At 34.1% G+C, this 21,160-nt stretch overlaps 1 protein-coding gene across 6 annotated transcripts in view; it reads left to right on the top strand.

The window, feature by feature from the left end:
* STRN3 (striatin 3) overlaps nt 1–21,160 on the top strand; it is a 63,008-nt gene that overhangs the window by 27,339 nt on the left and 14,509 nt on the right. For 2 of the 6 annotated variants that reach the window (XM_065064130.1, XM_065064131.1), the window contains exons 6-10: nt 271–403; nt 1,276–1,417; nt 6,967–7,077; nt 13,220–13,360; nt 18,790–18,923. In XM_065064130.1, the coding sequence (XP_064920202.1) occupies nt 271–403; nt 1,276–1,417; nt 6,967–7,077; nt 13,220–13,360; nt 18,790–18,923 (661 nt within the window). The remainder of the gene's footprint in view (nt 1–270; nt 404–1,275; nt 1,418–6,966; nt 7,078–13,219; nt 13,361–18,789; nt 18,924–21,160) is intronic. The other 4 variants (XM_065064132.1, XM_065064133.1, XM_065064134.1 and 1 more) reach the window with 3 other exon arrangements.

Below are 21,160 nucleotides of genomic sequence, written 5' to 3' on the forward strand. Positions count from 1 at the left end.
ATATCATATACAGGAAAGTATATAGAGTGTTGAAGTTGAATTTCTGTCGTATCACCACTTCAGAGTTGTTATTTTAAGGAAAGATCCTGTTGAGTGTTGCTTTTATATTAAGGAATTAGGCAGCTGTAGAAAGTTCTCCATACAACCTTTTCTTGTTTTGCTAGTCTTAAGGCTCTTAAGCTGTTAGGTAGCAGTTGCATTTGATCTGATTAATCTTCTGAAAATCTCTTCAGGAAGTAAAACGGATTCTCTGTTAATGTCTTTATGTAGGAATTCTGGTGATGTTCTTGAAACATTTAACTTCTTAGAAAATGCAGATGATAGTGATGAAGAAGAAGAGAGCGACATGATAGAAGATATTGCAGAAGGAAAAGAAAAGCACCGGATAAATAAGAAACACAAAGTAATTTCTTTTTTTCATATATCTATGAAATCCTCTTTAAAAAGAAATCTTGTTTCAGATGATTATAAATGTGTCATGTTAAAATGTTTGTTGTTGTACCTTTGTCATCTGAACGGATTCTAAGCAGGTGCGTTACTGATAAATTTCTTGGTTTAGTTGATCTCTTTTATGCAGCTTTTTACTAAATATGTTAAGAGCCTGGTAGAGGCTTGTCTCCAGTGACCTTCTGTTTGTAAAATTGTCTCTTTCTGCAAAAGTAAAATAATAATGTGCAAGTCATAGAAACATAACCCCCATGTGGAAGTTTTCTTCACCTGCAGAATGAAAGAAGACTTTCCACTCATGTCTTTATTGGGGGGTTGTTTGTTTTATTTAAAGTGAAGGTGTGGTAGAACTAGTAAAAGGACACTTTTCTGAGAACACCCTCTTTTCTAAGCTTATGCTTATACTGAAGCAGAACTGAAAAGCAAAAAGGAAAAAAAGGCTTCTGGACCAGCAGAAAACACAGTTTGTTTGTAAACCTGCACTGCAGAGCTATTGATGTTACAAGAAAAACAACAAAATTTTCCAGATGATATGTTTTAAATAAAAAATGAAGACTGGGATGTATGGGATTGTTTCTGTTGCTAAACCCAGTGTCAGTATTCTTTTATTTCCTGTTGATCACTAGACTGCACTGCTTTCTGTTCTGTTTTTTTTATACGCAGCTCTAAATCTGACTGTATCTGTCTTTTTCTGCATTTCATGTTGAAAAATGTTTTCCCCTGCAACCAAGTACTCAGTGAGAGTGATCTATATCACTTTTAACTTAAATATTTGAGTAGAAAATCTGTTTGTGATTCAAATGCAGAAAAATGTTTATCTGCTTGCAGATTGGTAATGAAGGTTTAGCTGCTGACCTTACAGATGACCCCGATACTGAAGAAGCTTTGAAAGAATTTGATTTTTTAGTGACAGCTGAAGATGGTGAGGGAGCTGGAGAAGCTCGAAGTTCAGGAGATGGAACAGAGTGGGGTAAGATGCTAACAAAAACATCTAGAAATATAGGAATATTTATTCGGGATGGTACCTAAGAATTGTCATACTTACTAAGACAGTGTGAAAGTGTGGATGATTGTGATGATCAAATGCCGATGTTTAGATAATAGTGTATAGTGAAAGTTTCATGTGTATATGCTGTTGTGGTTGCCACAAATGCAAACATAGTTACATTTGTTTCAGGTATTGTTTTTGATTGCAAAACTAGAAAATGGTAATATTTTCTTTCTTGAATAAGAAAGGCTAGGATTCTGAATGTTGTTATACCTAAATTCAATTTGCTTTCAAGTCTAGATATTTTTTCCCCCTATTTGTTTCTGATCAGGATCTTTAAATTTTTTGTGCGTAAGTTGAATGAATTTCTTTGGTGTGCTTGTAAAAGTAGGCAATTAGTATATTTAGTTTTTCTGACTGAAATTTTTAGATGTCATTGCTAATGTGGCTTGCATTAGTAGAATCACAAGAATAGTTTTCTACTGGTCTGACTGCTTATTTATTTATTTATTTTAATTTTAGAGTAGATAATAAAATTAAGGAGGCTATTAGTTTGTGAAACAAAATATCCTGTCAGAAACTTCCAGAGCCTGCATGTTTCAAAAGAAGAAGTAGAAAGTGGGAGAGAATGTGAGTAGGAAAGAGAATAGCGAACTAAGTAATTCACATCTACCTTGAAGCGGGAGGTTGACCATCATAGTTTCTGAATTGTGATACAAGCAATTCTGTGGTTGCATACTGTAAGTCTTTTGTTGTAAGGCCAAAAAGTGTCACTAGATCATCTTGTTCAACCATTTTATGTCATTGAGACAATGAATTTTTCATACTTAGATACTAATACCCTGGTGAGCAAAGAGAATATAAAGATCTCTAGAAATCAAAATACCGAAACTTCCAGGAAAATCATCCAGTCTTGATTTTGAAGGTACCAAAGATTAGAAAGCATTGCTTCCTGGAAATTAGTATCAAAGGGTTAATCACCTTTATTTTTTAAACTCAGTCTTTTTTCTAGTTGGAAGATGAAGCCAGACAAGCTGTTACCTTTGGTTTTGATAATAAATACCTCTGGGTTTTTTTTTTTTTAGAAGCATTTTAGTTGCTTGGTGTTGTTACCTCTTTGAAGCCGTAGTTACCTCTTTGAAGGTGATGTTATTTGATTAATTTCTTGATCATCTTTTTGTTTAGCCAAACAGGCAAATCTCTTGGTGTAAGATATCTCATAGGCCCTGAAGCCAAGGTTTTGACTTTCAGTTTGCAACATCCCTTCAGACGTACAGTGGTGCAGAAACTTCTGGTTCTTCCATCAGTCTTACCACTATTGTATACAGAAGGAAAGACAGCTTGACGCTATAATTCACGCAGTCAAAGATGTATCCATTTTTCAGAGCAGACAGCTGAAACTTACGGAGCTAAATTGTACCTTGAAATTCCAAGTCCTTGATTTCCAAAATTACTTTTCATTGTGTGACATCTCTGTTGTCTTCTCAAGTAGTTACCCTGAATGGAGGGATTCTGATCTATTTGTAATGCTGACTTTGCAAGTTAAATTTTTTTGAACTTACTTTTGAGCAGTTCGAATGCTATCCCAAACTTAAAAGTGAAATAAAATTTTAAAATCTATTTTGAAAATCCTGTTGACCCACCACACTTTTCAGAGGGTAGTTTGAATGTCTTTTTTGAACCCACAGCAGAAGTTAGGCAGAATATTTTAGGAGTTTGTACAGACTTGTGACAGCTTTTTTGTGACAACCGGTTTAACTGCACTAATTCCATTATTAGCAAAACACTCATGTCTGAGGCAAGGAAGTGGGGTGGAGGAAATAAACATAAACCTCCTTTCATCTTAAAAACTGTGTGTTCTAAGTTTAGCCATATGAACACAGTATCCATAAGTTTGTTGTGTGTTTTGTACTAACTATGTAAATGAGTCAGAAGATGTTTCCAGCCGTAGTAGCAATGCTCTTTTCATAGCATGTCACTGATTTTAGGGCAGCTGTTCTTTCCTTACATGGCTGTTTAAGGATACAGTCTATCAGGGCTTGGGGTTAAGTGTCTGAATTTTTTAAGATCAGTGTGTAAATCTGAACTATTTAAAGACAATACTTCTTTATTACCTATCAAAAATAACATTTCAAATATTGTCCTATTTAAATGACTTCTAAAATAAAATAATGCGTTGCCTAAACCAATTTATTCTAGCCTGCCACATTATTTTGAGCTATGTGAAACTGTTACTGCTTGAAGTCTCCAGGTCCATCCATCCATTTATTAATTTTTGAGAAGGAGCTTCATTTGAATGAATACTTGCCATTACTTTCTAAACAATTGCATCAACCATTAACTTTAGTATTTCAGATATAGTTCATCTTTTTCTTTATAATGTAAATAGTTGGTCTGTTCTGTTTTCTTCTCAAGCTTTTTTTTTTCTCCTTCCTGTTTTAATTTTCCTGTCACTGACATACTTCTATCACTTCTTACTCTTACAAATATTTAGGCGCTCTGAAAATATGTAAACGTTTACATGTGTATTTCTTTATAATGCTTTTATTTAGTATCTGGAAGCCAGACTTCTGATGTTTAGGCTCTATACCTATTGCATAGTCTTGCCTTATTATTACTTTCCATATTACCTGTAGCTCTAACTTCGTGTACACTAAAATATTTTATCACCAAATTTGATAGTTAGGTTTTTGCTATTGGAGATTTCTGCAAACCAGCTACTGAGTGTGGAAGTTTGGTTTGCTTTTTTTCCCCGCTATAATACAGTTTTTCATGAACACATTCTTTTTCTAAGTGCCTCATTTAATATACTTTGACTCCTAAATTATTTTCATACATTGTGATTTAAAGTGTCCTATCATGCTCAGTAAAACATATTGCAAATTCAGTGTTAAATAAAAAAGTGAAGTAATGCAGGACATTAAAAAATGAATGTACATTTTTAGATTAAAAACTTTATAAATGCCTTGTGATATAGTATCATCAAGAAAAAGATGCATATAGAGCTTCTGTTTGCATAAGCAAACAGGAATAAATACATATTGTTATGTTACGTTACCTTTTTATTCTGCTTATGATTTCAATGACTAACCACACGTTCATCACCATATTTCTCTTCCCCATGAAACGCAAAAGTTCTGTTTACAGATGGACCATGAGTCAGAGAATGACTGACTGTGCCCAGGATTCCAGGTGGCAGAATGTGACTGGAACTGAAAGTCTCTCAAGTCATCTTTTAAATCTAATAAATAAATAGATGAATAGATCCTTTCTCCACTAAATGGTATTGACTAATGAACATCCTTGATCCTCTGCACTGTCCACTGTCAGTTCAGTGTGGGTGATAAGGGCTGCAGGAAATTGGAGGAAGTTCCACTGCTAGTGGGGAATTACGGAGGTCTCCTAGTTACGTGGCTCTCTTCTGAAATAGTCAAGTATATCTAGGCATGCCTGTGAGAAACACTGCCGCTTTTTCCTAGAAATTCTTCATTGAAATTCATCTCACACCCTCTCCAGTTAATTAGAGTTAGTGTTTTATCTAGTTTTCTATTTATGACGTTTCAGTAGCTGATAGTATTGAGTATTTATATTTGCAGGCTTACGTTTTTCCTGTTTTCTGTTGACTGAATGAGCTGGGTCCCTCGAATTCTTTGTCTGGATATTTAATGCCCTGTTTATTTTGCAATCTACAGGCATTTTCTAAACTTCTAGTGTAGAATACAGACTGGATGTGTTACTTTGATTTTTGTCATCACCATCACTGAATTAGGTGGACTACTTCTGGTTTAATACACTGTACCTTTAAAAACATACCAGCATGACAGTTTTCTTGTGGCTTTTGTTTTTTGTTTGGTTTTGTTTTTTACAACAGCATTACATTGCTGTTAAGTATAGTCAGCTTCTGGTTCAGTTTCATTCCTGAATCCTTCTCTGCAATGCTGAATCTAGCTGATTATTTCTTCTTCTTAATGGTACTTTGGATGTATTTTTTTAATTTTAATTTGTTCTTAACTGAATTTCCTTTCATTGAGTTTTAGGGGATTTTTTGTTGTTTTCTGTGATTACCTTCCTCTTTTGGTTGGGCATATCCTCTGACTTATCTTTCTGTGCCTTTTGTATTTCCAGACTTAATCAGTGTTCTTCTTTGTAAATATTCTGGCCCTGCAGTCAAAGATTGAGGTGCCTGTATTTACAGTTGGGTAGCTGTAGCTGCAGTTTGGCGTAGGACGTCATTGTCCCATTCCCCTCTCTCAGTTCTTGGTGGACAGCTCAGGGACTTCACTGTGATGCTGTCCGTTTCATGCCTGCTGCAGCCTTGCTGTTTCTATATTCCACCTCTTTGATCAAGATCGTTTCTCTGTCTCATTGATCAGCCTTATTTGAATAATGGTAGATGTGTCAGTATCCTAGGGTATCTTCTCATTTGTTGTCATGTTTTGTTATGAAACATGTACTTGGAATAACTCCTACAGTTTTGCATCCTAAATGCATGTTTCTTTCTTTCTGTTGTGTATGGCTTCTCTTGTGTACTTTTATGACTGTAACGGTTATAACTTCAAAAATTGCTGCTTTATGGAAACACTATCATATAATTGGAAGTTGGGAACTGAGGAACTTGGTTTTATTATTTTATGCCTAAAGAATCTGTAAGCATAAGCTTAGCTGGCACACAAACCAAGTTTGGTTGCTGCCTACTTGCCTGTAGCAAAAGTGCCTTCTGCAAAGGTTACATTTTCCTTAACTTAGAAACAAGTTTATCCTTTTACTAATTCTGTGTTTCCAGAAATCTTTGGGATGGGTAGTGTAGAAAAGTGAGCGACTTAACTTTTCTTGGACAATAATTAACTTAGCAATATTTTTCAAACAGAAGATGTGTCTTCTGAAATTACTGTGGAAGTTGGTTTTTTGCTAATTATAACTTAGTTACTGGAATGCAGTGGGATGTTATTCACCTATGTGAATTTCTTTTCTTCATCTTTATGTAAAAAGTTGTATTTATAGACTTTTTTCCTCTGGTTATATGTAGGACTGAGGTTTCTTTCTTGTGCATGTAGAATGTGTGCGAGAGGATGCATGATTGTCTTCGTGAACAGACTGGCACTGATGTACTCAGCTTGCATTTTCGTGAGAGATATAGCATGAATACTTTTATTTGCTTATTCGACACTGGCTGAATAATTTCTTAACGCTGTCTTTCTAAAGATGCAGTAGTCGTTTCTGAACACACATGAATTTTTGTGTATTTTGAAGTATCTAACATGAACAGTTACTTATGAAGCTTATGTTGTTTGCTCCTTAGTAACAAATTAACAAAAAATTTTTGAATATGTAACTAATATTATACAGTGCCTTGAAAAACTGTATGAAATGAGACTTAGTATTTTGTGAACTCAAACTGAAACTGCACCTTTAAAGTAAAGATTTATTAAGAACTTTTATTAACGCTCTTATACAGCTATGATAGTAAAACATCAACAGCTTGCATTGCCAATTGCTGATTTTTTTTTCTTTTAATAATATGCTGCATGTAGACAAAGATGACCTGTCCCCAACTGCTGAGGTTTGGGATGTAGACCAGGGACTAATAAGTAAACTGAAGGAACAGTACAAGAAGGAACGAAAGGGGAAGAAAGGGGTAAAGAGTAAGTGCAGATTCTGAATCTTGTAATGCAACGCTTTTTTGCCTATCTATGTAGAAGATATTTTTTTCTCACAAGTTCTGTTTTCCTGTTTATGTTTGTTTTTTTGTTTTTTGTTTTTTTTCATTAAACATCATTTTCTCTGAAGGGGGCAACCAACTTTAACTTTCTACCTGCTGAATGTGAATATGTCAAAAGCTTTGACAGCCATATAGGTGTATACATTTTGAAAACATAAAAATATTTAAGGTTAAAAGGGGAATGAGAGCTAAATGCTTCAAAATGTGAGTGTAAAAATAATGAACAACTTGCATTTTGAGGATATTCCTACTCTGAGAAGTTTTCTGAAAGACTTAATCTACTTCTTGAAGTTTAATGCTATGGTACTGTTGGGGGGGGTGGTGCTTTTCATTTTTTAACATGAGCCTGAATCAGTCTATAGTAGCTATTTATGGGTTTGTAATTATTTTTCCAGTCTAAGGCAATGAGAATTTTAAAAATGCCTGTAATGTAAATATGAAATTTTTGTGGCTTTGTTTAGGATATCATCTTTATTTTATGGTACCCTCCACTTTTCTGTGCAGTTACCACTTTTTGGGTGACTCCTCTTTACTCTGTAAGAGTTTTTAGACAAGTTGACCTATTTGAACTATGTAAGTTAAATCAAACTTCAATATTGAAGTACCTGGTAAAAATGCTTTTCTAGCTTATGTCATCAACTATACAAAGCTCTTAGTGGACAAAATGTTATAAAATCACTGTCACTCTAGAGAAGGTTCCTTGTTTGCAGTGTTTTTATTTTGAAAGTATAATATAGCAGTTTCTGGCAATGTTTATTAAGGAATATTTTTCCCCCCAATTTGAAAAATTGTGAGAGTATGTACTAACTAAATTAAGTAGTAATTAAAATATAATGTGTCATAAAGAACTCTGTAATTATTAACTTTTGAATTTACTTCATAACACCTAACAAATTAAAATTCAGTTAATGCATGTTGATTATTTTTTCAGCAGTTTTGCATGACTTGCACGTACACATGCATACATAAAATATTAAAGCTTTGAAGTAAAAATTTTTACAGAGTCTTTGGCTTGATTAGAGCCTACAGTAGTAATCTGGATGCTAATGGGTATTCTCATTTAACATGTAAATCAGCAGTTGACACCAAATTCACATTAAGTATTGTAGGGTTAGAAAGTTTAAATTTAGTTTGTAGTAATAAAATGGCCTACCTTAATAAGAACATTTCAAATAAAACTTCACATTTTAGCCTTTTGGAAGTACAGTGGCTGAAAACTAACAGCAAATGTTTTGAATTCTGGGGAAAAAAGGAAGTATGTAGGGGGTTTTTATGTTTCTCTCAGAAGTTATGCCTGTAGGTCTTTGCACACAGAAAGTTCTTAAAACCATACTTTTATTTTGACTCCAATCTTTTCATGCCTACCACACCACTTAGTTTCTACTTCTGGCTTGTGCAAGCTAAGCAGCTGTAGAACAGGGACAAGTGGTGTTGTTCTAGGATTATAAATTGTATGGAAAACTTTTCTCAGGCCTCCAAATTTGTTTTAGTGGCGTTATTTTGGCTTGTCTAGAAAGAATTTCTCTTTCCTGCACTTGTTGCTTCTTTGGCTGCTATGCAATCAATTTCTATCATCTTTTTGGTTTTCCATCTATAAATTTTAAAATTTCCAGAAGAGCAGAGCAATTTCACCCACCAAAAATAACTACTGTGTCAAAAATTGGCATTTTTATGATCTATGTTGTGGATTTAATTGGTTGTGGCCATCATTTAAAATAAATAGTAATTATTTTTTCTGCAATGTCCTGTTGCAAAATTTAGAACTTTGCAACATTATTATGAAGACTTGCCCTCCTGTCCACTTCTGTGCATTTGCTGCAAACAGTATAACATTAAATTCTGTACCATGAATGGAGTGACATGTTGAGTGATTATTATTATTGGACGTATATAGTTTTTCAGCAATGTGTTTTCCACTATCAAAACTTAAAGGAGTGTTTTCTTCAGCTAAAGTAATTTTGAAGCCTGCTTATAGAATATTCAGGAGACAACTGTGTTCCACAATGCTGTGAGATCACATAAGTCACTGTTTAGTGTTTTGGATTCTAAGTTTAAATTCTCCTTTGGGAAACCCTGAGCTTGTATAGATAGTCTCACGGGGTGGTTTGTGGAGTTCTGCTCTTGTATCTTGTTCATGATCATAGTTTCTGATTAAAATTTGCCTCTAAATCACTGAGCTACTTGAATAAGATACCCCCCCACACACACACACAGTAAAGGTATGCACTTAAGGCCAGGCAGGCTCATTTAAATTCTGTTTATTTGATTCATAGACCTTTTTCTCAACCTTTCTAACATTCTGAGGTGTGTTTCAAAAAGATGGACCCAGTTTCAAAGGAGTATATCTCACGATGGCAACATGTTACAATTACATAAAAGTTCACAAACTGTTTAATGAATTATGGAAGCGATAATAATTTGAAACTCTGTGTCCTGCCGTTTCCAGCGGTAACAGTTTCATTCATGGGTCTTCATGATTGCACAGTGATTTCAGATTGGGTCCATCTTTTTGAAGCAGCCTGTATACTGCTTTGAGATTTTGTCCATCATTTTGAAACACCCTGTGATGTGGAAGGCCTTCTTTATTCCTGCTTCTCGTGTCAGATCATCCGTGAACTTCATTCTGAATATTCATCTCTTACTTTGCTCTGCAGTGTATTGTCAGACTTTTATCAGAATTTTTGAGCAATATCAGAATTTGTGATGATATATACTGCCATGCAGATAAAGTTCAAATAAACATGCATCACCTGTCACCTCTTGCTCTTGCAACACTTGGAGGACAGCATAATAGGACAGATATTCTAACAGGTTCTTTTGGTGAATATGCATCTGGTAGCTGCCATAGTCTGTGTTTAGACTCTTGTCTTCATAACAGGGTCTTCATAGCTCTGCCCAGGTATGATGACGTTCATTCCAAATGTACAGATAAGTAAGTGAACAGAAGTAGGTATTCTACTACTAGTACTTCTGTAGTCTGCATTCATGTGTTTTCTTTTTGGTGAAACACCTTAATTTAGGTCATCTTCTGTCCCATGTATGTTTTCATAATGTAGTACTTCTTTATTGTGTTGTGTGTGGTTTTTTTTTTTCCTCCCTGTCATGATAGTTAACATGTTATGTGGAAATACTACTTCCTTATGAAAGGATCTTTTAGAAACAAACAAACCAACTCAACAGACAACACCACCAGAAATCACCTACAACCTCTTCTGGACTTCATTGTGATAAATAAATAAGGAGGTTTGATTTCTACAAAACCAGGCTTACCTTTTACAGTAGTATGCTGAATTCAAGGCCAGTTTCTTGCCCAAGTTTGATAAGATCAGTTTTGGCAGGTGAATCAAGGGATGACTTTTTCACACAGTCTGTCATGTTTTCAGGACACAATACTGTCAGGTCAGCTTATTGTGTTCTCAGTAATTTTTAAAATTAGTTTTCACATCTTTAATTGTATGTGTGTATCACTGCTAAAATGGAGATACTTTTATTGATTTTTTTTTTCTGTTAGTTTTGTTGAAACTTTCCTCATTTTTGCTTTCCTGCTCTTTTCTCTAATTGTTCTGTATTTGTGAAAGTGTTTGTCCCATTCACTTTGCTAGCCTTGATTTCTGGAAATACAGGGTAAGAGCTGATAGACATGAAAACAGATTTGGATTTTACCATCTTCATTACTATTACCTGTGATATAGGAGGATCCTTATGTTCAGACTTGGGCTATTACATCTTGGAGCTAGTAGAAATCTGCTTGTGGCTTCTCAGACTACAACTTTTCAGCACTGAATGTTCAATTACCTTTTTCATTTTTGATCTCTGAAGGAGAATCCACCGAGATGGGATTATAGGTGTTTTGCTTTTGTTCATAACAAGTTCCTATTTACTGGATTTTATTTTTATCCTAGTCTTGAATATAAAACATATCATCCAGTTCATGCCTTGAACGTAGCTGCTTATGCAGAGACAGCACATTCTTATCCTTAAAAATCTCTTTGTAACATTTAATATACTTCAACAATAATGTGAAGGTACACTTACTTGAAAGCAGAAATCTGCAGAGTCTTCTGTGGTGGTGGCATAGTCTTGAATGTTGATATTTTTCAGCATGAAATACAGAGAGGTTTTTGGGAACAGCAGCTGCTCTTTTGTGAACTTCAGAATGAAGCTTCCCTCTTTTGTGTGATGGATTGAGGCTGTTCTGAAGTTACGTCTGAAAGACAAGAAGTGACTAAACGTACTGAAAAACACTAAAAGGCAAGGCCAACAGTCCTCTAATCAGTGATGTACTAAATGACCGTCTGGTTCAAAGTAGCAGAGCAGGAGATCTTTATCTAGTTACTTCAGAGTGTGCTCTGAGACAGACTTCTTATGCCTGTATGTTTGGTGTGAAAGCACCTCCAAAAGATGCTTCCAGTTTGGATGTGAGTAAGTTTCTAAGCCATTTTTGGCATTTTGTATTCACGTGTTGAACAATTCATGCTTATTGACATTGAAAAGACAAATGGGTTTTCTTCTGGAAAGCAAAGGGTGTATTAAAGTAGACAGTTTAGGGTACCAGATATCGTGTAATTTTTGATTGCTCTATGGTATCTTCAAGAATGTATCAGCTGCTGGTCAGCAGAGGTGGCTGGCTGACTGCCAACTAGAATGAAGACAAAAGCAGGCTTTGTAGTCTGTGTGTTAGACACCTGGCCATTTAAGAAAAACTTTTTACTATGAGATCTCACCTGCTGACTAAAATTAAATAGTGTACCTTTGAAATGAAATCCTGTCCATTTAGTGGCTATTAGAAAAAAAGTGTTGGTGCAAAAGAGATATTCCTCATTTTCTTTTATTTTACACTCACTTCATTAACTGAGATCACAGTTTTCTAGACTCACTTCTACCTGAGCCTGGAGTGACATTTAACCGTTTAAGAAAAAGTATAGTGTGTACCTTTTACTTTTTTGAGAATAAGGACTTTGGTTTAGGTTTGATTTCCTTTTTAATAAAAGTGGTATATGTCACCTCAGAATATAAGAATTGTTTCCTAATGCTTACTTTACTAAGAAGTGGACATATTTGAAAATTATTTAAGCTCTAATATGTCCTTTTAAAGATAGTAAACACTTTATATTTTAGGAAGTTCAAAAGCATAATTTTTGGCAGCAGGGTGGTGGATTTTTTTGATTTTTAATGTTCTACAATAGAACTACCTGCAGTCCAAGAAAGGAATCCTTTATTGATTAGAAGTCTTGAATCATTGTGGACTGGTTTCTTTAAAGGGATTCTGTCACTGAAATTTCACTTTATGGTTGAAGCTTGACTTTTTGATGTGTAAGCTATAAGCAAGAATGAATTTATGAATTAAAAAAAATTATACTACTCTTATTTGCTAGCATCTGCATCATGAATTTAGTGCACAATACAGTTCAGTATGCTTTGTTTCTAGAGGCATGCTTGTATAATAAGGATAACATACATCTGCAGTTTCATAGAGTGGTGGAATAATTCTCATTCTTGTGTTTAATAAACACTTTATACAGTTTAAATACCATTCAAAAGCAGGGAAAGTTAATTGTTTGTTGCACCCCCCGTTATGAGTTGTCTGTACTTTTTCCCTCATTTTTAAGCTTAATTTTTATTTGCACTCCGTTTTTAAGTGTTAAATTGTTTAGTATAGTTGAAGTTGTGTTATGTTATTAGCAAATGTTTAATTCATTTGTATTTTAATAATTAATGTTCTTTTGATATTTGCCTTGGCTTCAGTAGAGCTGTAAGATGCTTTTTTTTTTTCTCTCCTACAGGAAATTGTAGCATAGATCTACAGAACACAAAGGAATTATTCTTTGATTTAGTGAATTAAAACTGTTTACTTGTAGTTTTCAGATTTGATGTATTAACTCATTCTTTTAATTTCCAAAAGATCTGTTTTTTTAATATACAAAGACAAAAGCAAAGCAATGTATTTCTTTGAAGGAGGTCCCACCATTAATATTCTTGTTTAATTAGTTTAGTGGATTTTTAGACTTCAGTCAAGTCAAGCGGTAGCAATCAAATGAATCTTTGCTGCTGACATTAATTTACAGGAGTCAACAGGACAAAACTTCACGACATGATAGCTGATCTGGGCGATGATGAGATACCCCACATCCCTTCAGGAATCATTAATCAATCTAGGTCACCCTCTTCTAGAATGACTGATCATGAAGGTGCAAGAGCAGAGGAAGGTACAAAAAATTCAGCTACTTCTTATATACCAGGAGTTTTCTTTTACAAAGCACACGCTGTAATTTACTGTCCCCTCTATAAAGTATAATGCAATTGCAGATTGCCACATTATTATTTTATTTGCAGTTCTTCCCAAATGGTTTTATGAGAATATGGCTTGAGTTTCTGTGGCTTATCATAATTCACCATAATTTCATAAGTATTTCTTAAACAACTTTATTTACAGCAGTGTGTTCTGAAATTATTCACTGTTCAATCCCCATTTGCAGACCCCACCTGTCAGCAAAACCTTTTACAAATAGGGTGTTATTGATTGAGGGGGGAAAAAGGTGAGTATTAACACTTGATACACAGTTTGCATTTTAAAGTGAAAGTTAAAATTGGGTATTTAAGTTACAAGACTAATTTGTTTCTTTTCCTCAGGTTTAATGTTCTCTTTTTTGAAATTTTCTTGGTCTATATACACAAATGTACAAAGACACTATTTCTTTACAAAGTATTGATTTCAATTTCAGGGTCATCTTAGACAATGGAAGTTATTGGAAAACTATTATCTAAAAGGTCTAAAATCTTGTATTCAGCTTTAAGTTTTTTGTTTTAAATAAATTATTTTCCTTGTGTTAACTTTGAGATTAGAATATCATTATGTAAATTCCTCTCTTCAGAACATATTTATTCAAAATACTCAGCTGAATTCAGATTTGGCTCCTTTGTATCATCTTTGAGCCATTAGACTGGGCATAATGTCAACTATACTAGAAGTGGAAAGAATCTGTGTTATTACTGATCTTGATAATATGTTGGTTCTCCTGTTCTGTCATCACTGCCCCCACAAATGCCTGTTACCAGGAAGCAGGAAAATATAAATTTTGCTGGGGGATGTTGTTGCTTTCCCAAACTATTGTTCTACAAAAGTGTTTGTCTTCACCTTTAGTTTTACTGCCTTCCTTTTAATCTTTGTTTTATTTACAACTTAAAGATAAACCAGTATAAAATTTACCTGTGGAGTGCAATCGAAAAACCTACTGCCGAAGATCCACTTGGTAACACTTGTGGACATACATTTAGTCTGTATTTAGGCTTAGTATTTATATGCTTTAGGTTGATTTTTAGCCTTTTTAAGGTATTATGGGCATGTGACCCTTCAGTTACAGGTCCCTCAGTTTGTCTTAGGGTATTTTTTTCTTAGTCCATATGTGTTAAGGAGAACTCATACAGCTGTTGTTTCTTTTAGAGACTTTACATGAAAAATTATATTGGACAAATCAACCTTTATGAAGAAATAGATGCTAAATTTGCATTTGATTGGGACTGATTTTTATTGCCTGGTTCCTGTAGCACAAACATTGTGCTCCACTTCACGTAAAGATTGTCCACGCTATTTTCAAGTAAACTGTATTTCAGGATTATATTTTCATGCTATTTAATGTATTAATATGTTTTCAGCTTACCAGAGTATTTTGGGCTTTATTCACTAGGAGTAGTAATATGAATATCTCTACCATCATATGTGCTAATTGTGGTTTCTGCATAGCTTTTAAACTTGAATATTAGAATTTAAATTTTGCTGTTGGATCAGAAAGTCTATCCCGAATGCTATGTGGCTTTTAGAGTTTTTGTTTGTACCATATGGTGCAAAGTTGCAAAAAAACCAAGCTTTGTGGTGTCTTCTAGGTCTCTCTTTTGGTAACAAGGCCAAATGTTTCATTATCATAAAATGCAGATTTTGCTCAATTTTTTTGTTCAGCTGTGTTTTAAAAGCTAAGTTTTTTGCAGACAAGTGGGACACCCTGGCCTATGCTGATGAGTGTTACCAAGCCATGTAACTCTATGTAAGGTTTATGCTACACTCTGAAATGTTACAGTTCTGAGACAGTGGTTGATAATTTTGTTTTTGTATAGAGAAGAAAGTGTTGTTTAGCTCACTTTTCTTTTTCTTGAGGGGAGGAGAAGTTCCAGAGAGGAAAGTAAACCATGGTGCTAATTAGCTGAGAATATATCTTTTATACATCTGACAGTGTGTGTTTTGGTTTGGTGGTTTTCTTTTTTCACTCAAGTGCCTGGTTAAATATGATGAGAAAATTGTTATGCTGTAATTAAACTTTATAGTTTTGGCCATAAAAATGTGGGGCTTCCATTCCACCATATTGCGAGTCTTTCAGAAACGGAATCAACTGTAGTACGATGCTCAATTCAATGTATTATACAGAGAATTATTACTTTGGATTGTTTTTTAAGATCTATAGATTGTGGGGGTGTCAATCTACAGATTGACAAAAAAAACAGCAGTAAGCTAATTGCTCAGGTGTTAACTGCTAGTTTTGGTATACCATGTATTACCTTTCTGGAAAACGAGATTAAGATGTCCCTGTCATAGAGCAGGCAACAACAGCATATATGAACATACATATCTAAATAGAGATTTAAGCAGTTTCAGTCTGTACAAATATTACTGCTTGATTTTTGACTTGATTATGTGTGGTGTCAAGCACTTGAGGGTAAGAAGTGCTGGTTTAGGATTGACCAAGCAAGTATTTAATAATTCTATTTTTTTCACATAGTTTCACCTGCAAAGAAACTTGTACTATCACTTCAATTTTTACCTGATATTTAACAATTGCAAATTCAGTTAAACATATACATTATACTGTGAGGATAATATTGTACTCTGTGTTAGAAAAATACTTTGATTTTTTTAAAGATGAAAAGTATTCGACAAGGTAATTTAACTTTATAATTTGCAAATATCCATTGATGTGTTGTTTTCGTTAGGCAGAGTTGTCTTTATTTTTAGTAGCTATATCATCATGCATCTTTCATCGTGTTGCTTTTCAGGCTTTTCTTTTTATAAAAACAGCTTGCAACCAGTTTCTAAACTTATTTGAATAGGTCTCATTTTAAAATAATAAAATGTGCAAATAAATTAAAATATACAACATATTATGCTTACATACTGGCAACATTAGTATTGAGAAATATGCTTCTAAATTTTGGATAGCATTAATGGGAAGCTTTTAATAAATATTCACCGCTGATGCAAATAAAACTTGATAAATTTATGATTTAGACTCCTGGTGTAAAGCATATGTCAGTCTGTTAAGAACAGATGATATTAATTTCACAAAGAATTAGTGTGACAAGTTCAGGGGCTTATTTTAAACGTTGTGAGCCTGTCTTAAAGATCAAATAGGAGTCACAGCATCACAACAGGAATGGAAAGCATCCTCAAATTTAAAATGAGCATTTTGCCTCCTTTACCCAGTGATCAGCAGATTGTATAGTGGCTTCTGTAGTGACTTGGGAGGTTTTACTTATAAATAGATACATGGATTTGGGAGGCTGGGACCTTGTCAAGACAGTAGAGGTGAGCCAGTTTTGAAATCTCCCAATGTAAGGATTGCAGTAATTCTGTGGGAGATTAAAAGGGGGGGGAGGAAAAAACAAGCAAGCAAACAAAAAAACCACACACAACACATGCATGCACAAATTCAACCAAACACAGAAGGCAGCACCAACAAAATCCCTAAAAAGCCCTCTGTTTCTTCTGTGGCCCGTATGGTTTTTTTTCCTCCTACTCATTTTATGTTAGAAAAGACCCAGAAAAAACTTGGTCTCTGAAGTAACTGAGGGGCTAATTGCTGTTCATTTGAGGATTTAATAATTTAGGTTTGTCCAGAGGATGTTTGCGATGTTATTTTATTTCCTGCTTCGTATAAAGCAAAAAAGCCCAGAAACTAATAATAAGGGAAGTAGATGAGAATATGGAAAATATTTAGGTATTTTTTAAGAATATGCCCTTTTCTGAAATATGAGTAGTTTGGAATAGACTGTCAAATTGAGTGGTTTAGTAAAATAGTAAGAGAAATGAAAAACTTACTCATCTAAAGGCGTGGTAAGCTATTTTTGGCTTTTAATGTAGTATTCTGGTGAGTCAAGATCTGTATATGCATTGAGAATGTTTTAAAAAGGGGTGATTGTGCATAGCAGTTGTACAAACAGCAGTCTTCATTCTTACATAGATTATCTTTTTAGATTCTCACATATAGTTGTGTTGTCTGTGCTAATAAGCTTGCATTTTTCAGTACTACAGTAGTTCGCAAGGATTATAAACTTGTTTTAATCTTGAGAAGTGAGTTTTGATGTGGTTTGACTGGCTCCTCTTTGCGTAGCCATAGCAATGGTGCCAGGCATCTGTAACTTCACACCTGGTCTTAATTACTTTTCTTCAGCTGGAGTAGAACATAACTAGGTTACCGTTCAGATAGTGGTGATAATAATAAATATGCACGTTCAAAACAGGAATGTGTTGATTATTAGTTGGCTTGTTTGGAACTATTTTTGTAAGACAAAAAAACCCCAGAATATGGGTGTTTTTGAGATCTGGAAGCTTTATTTTCTCTGAGTTTGTGTTTTTTTCTGAGAGGATTAGAAACAAGGGGTGACATTGAAGTGAGACCATGACACTCTATTCCAAATCAATGAAATCCAAAAGTCAAGCAAGTTTAGTTTTTGAAGATGTCAGATATGATTTAACATATGTTGCACGTTTGCACTTAGCTGAAGTTTAAGTACTTCACCTAACAAGTGTCCTAATTTTTGCACAGAAAGGAATACTGATAAGTAAAAGCAGCTTCTAAGATATGCTGAAGTATTACAATGTTTAAACCTTTATTCCTGTTCCTTACTGCTAAATTGATATTTGTGAGTAGAAGGATATATACAGAATTGTTGCAAAGTGTAAAGAAAATGGGTGAATATTTGAAACTTTATTATTCAGAATGAATGGTTATATATAATTTGTATTTCTTTTACATGATAATTAACAGCAATGTTAAATTTTAATTTAGGGAAGGCATAGCTAGCTAAGATAAATGTCAGTTGAGTGTATTTTAAATTAGAATCCAAAATCATGCTGGGAGAATAAGACAGGAATTCATGAATAACAGATGTTTTAATTTTTTTAATCATCTGAAAAATCAAAGTAGAAGAAATGTTTTGCAGGGGGCCTTTACCCTGAGAGATAAAAATTACTTACACATGCAAGTGGAGATATTTGACTAGTATAAACCACAGAGACTAATTTGCAAATGGTTAGAAGGCAAATCGCATGGTGTAGTGAGCGAAATATCTAGCTGAAAACTTGGATACACTTGATGCTGCAATGTAAAGAAATGTTAGTCAAGTCACTTGTCGCTAGTATTGAACACCTCCATAAAGTAAGTTGAAATCAAATGATGAATCGTGAAAAGTTTTGTAATTAACTTGTGTGTGTGTTTGCACGTGTGTGTGTCATCATGCTCTGTTTTAGTTGGGGCAATGTAGAGTTCAGTTTTAAACTCTGTTTTGCTTTTAAGTGATGAATAATGCAGTTTTTCATCGGTTTGAATTATTATATTGAGACTTAAAGAAACTGTTTTGTTCTTTGTAGCTGAGCCAATAATGTTTCCACCTGGAGGAGGCAAGTCATTTATTACGGGTTCTGATGATGTGTTGTTAAGTGTACTGGGCCTTGGAGACCTTGCAGACTTGACAGTAACAAATGATGCAGACTATAGTTATGATGTAAGTGCAATTTTATTTTAAAATTCTTTATACAGTTTAATTTAATCAATAGTAGTTGGGTCCCTTCTCCCCCACCCTGAACATTATAGATGCAGAGAACAGAGATTTCATTAGCAAAAACTATTACTTGGGAGGAGGAGGAAGCACCTCGTGAATGGGCTAAGTAAGGTGGATATTAAAAGTTAACTGAGATGACTTGTTTGTTTTCTACTTAGATAACTTAATTCAGATTTTGTCACTGGAGGAATGTGTTATGATATAAAATATAGACTGACATCTTAATATGAATTTATTTGATGAAAAATGGCAATGCAACACGCATATGGAGTATTGAGAAGACATGGCAAAAACCATAAATATTGACGTTAACTTATTTGTTTGCTTTCTGTGGGTTTATGTAGTGTTAACAGCATAGACTGTATATAGTAGTATATATCAGATGTAAGCTTTTAGAGTATGTTTTTATTGCAATCCAGAGTATTCTGAGATTCCTTTGACCATATTCGTTAAACTACTACCAGTAGTTTTATAGGATTTTTTTGTTGGCTAGTAACATTTGATGGCTGGTTAGGGAGGTGTTCAGGTAAGTCCTAGGTATTGTATTTAAAGTGACTTATGTTTTGGGGTTGTAGCGTTTGGGGTTTTTTTGGGTTTTTCAAAATTGCTGTTGGTAAGGAAACTCTCTGTAACATTTCAAGTTAGATACATGGTGTTTGTACTGGCAACCATTACTGGGGATTTTCTTAAAATCTTAGATTCTCCAAAGTGAAGAAATAAGTTGTTTATAGCTTTTTACACAGTCTGAAAATACTTCTGTGTGACTGCACACCTTTTTTCTTTTAATCATATTTATCCTTCAGTATTTAAAACTGGAAGGATTCTTAATTACTGTAATGAAGTCAGAGCTAATATTTCCATTTCTCCATTATGGCAGTGTGTTATGTTACATAGTTCCATTTCCTGAATAACAAATTAAAATGTTAATGATCCATCCTGGATATTACTGGACTGTATAAAAATAAATGAAAGAGATTTTTTTTAAATATTGAGAGTAGTTTTAAAATTTTAATAATAAATTGTCCTTCTTACAATAAAGATTCATCTTCAGGTTGTCCATTTCATTTCAAATGACATAGCACTTCGGGGAAATCAGATGACTTAATATCAGAGTTCAGTTTCAGCTCTTTGCATCTTAACTTTCTCAGGATTTTGCTGTCTGTCTAGCTAAATCTCTTGTGTAATCGTGTATGATGTGTCTGACTGGAGGGTCATGTACAAGTGTTTAGAAAATTACTATTTTTCTGTAAAGTTTCAGTGAAATGTATGAACAAGTGGACTTCAAAGAAAAGTTTTTCAGAAGCTTCAATTGTAAGTGCTTTAGGGCAGCTTAAATGTGAAGCATTCAGAACTGGATGTTCTGAACCACTACTCCTAACTAGTACTAATTTCTCCTAGGAATTATGAAGTTGAATAGTCAGGGGTTGTTTTACATAGTGCTGTATTTACTTGGTTGAATAACTGCTAAATGCTCCTGTCTGTATCTTCATCAAAGAGTTAAGAGAAGTTTGGTTTAATGGTATTTATTTTAAAGCAGTTTAGAATCTCAAATCCAGCTTCAAAACTTGTTTATTGATTGTTTTATTTTCTTCAAGTGTTATCCCGATTTTACTGATAGTAAGTATGAGGCATCAAAAAACTAAATGGTATACTTTCAGTAGTGAGGCAGCTACAGTTGTGAGATTAGATCACAGATTGTTTTTGCAGTTGTATTGCATTCTATGTCTGTCCTATTCCTGAGTTCAAAATTTTGGAGTATTGAGGTCCGATGGGTCACACTTGCTCTTCATTAAATTTATAAAGGTGACATGACAATATTTGGATCTTAAGGCACATGTTCATAATCACAGAATTTTCTGTTTCTTTTTTTCTTTTAAAAACTAAAATATTTGTTATGCACCTTTCTTTCCTCTTCTGCCTACCAAAATCCCAAATCAGCCCATATGCTGGACAATTAATGTATGGACTAATTAGTATGGTGACCCATATGGTTGATTTGTAATACTGTATTTTGCATGGCTCCATTCTTGGTTGGCTATTTTTAATGCCATGAGAATGATTATCAGTCAAAATTCGTAGCATAAATTCTAATTCTATACAACTCCAGTATTAGCAGAATACTTTAGATCTCTATTGTAGATTGTTACCTGTTGTTCTCCAATTAGCTGTCCATTGAAAAT

This window comes from Columba livia, chromosome 5 (assembly GCF_036013475.1).
Source record: "Columba livia isolate bColLiv1 breed racing homer chromosome 5, bColLiv1.pat.W.v2, whole genome shotgun sequence".
NCBI classification, from domain to species: Eukaryota; Metazoa; Chordata; class Aves; order Columbiformes; family Columbidae; genus Columba; species Columba livia.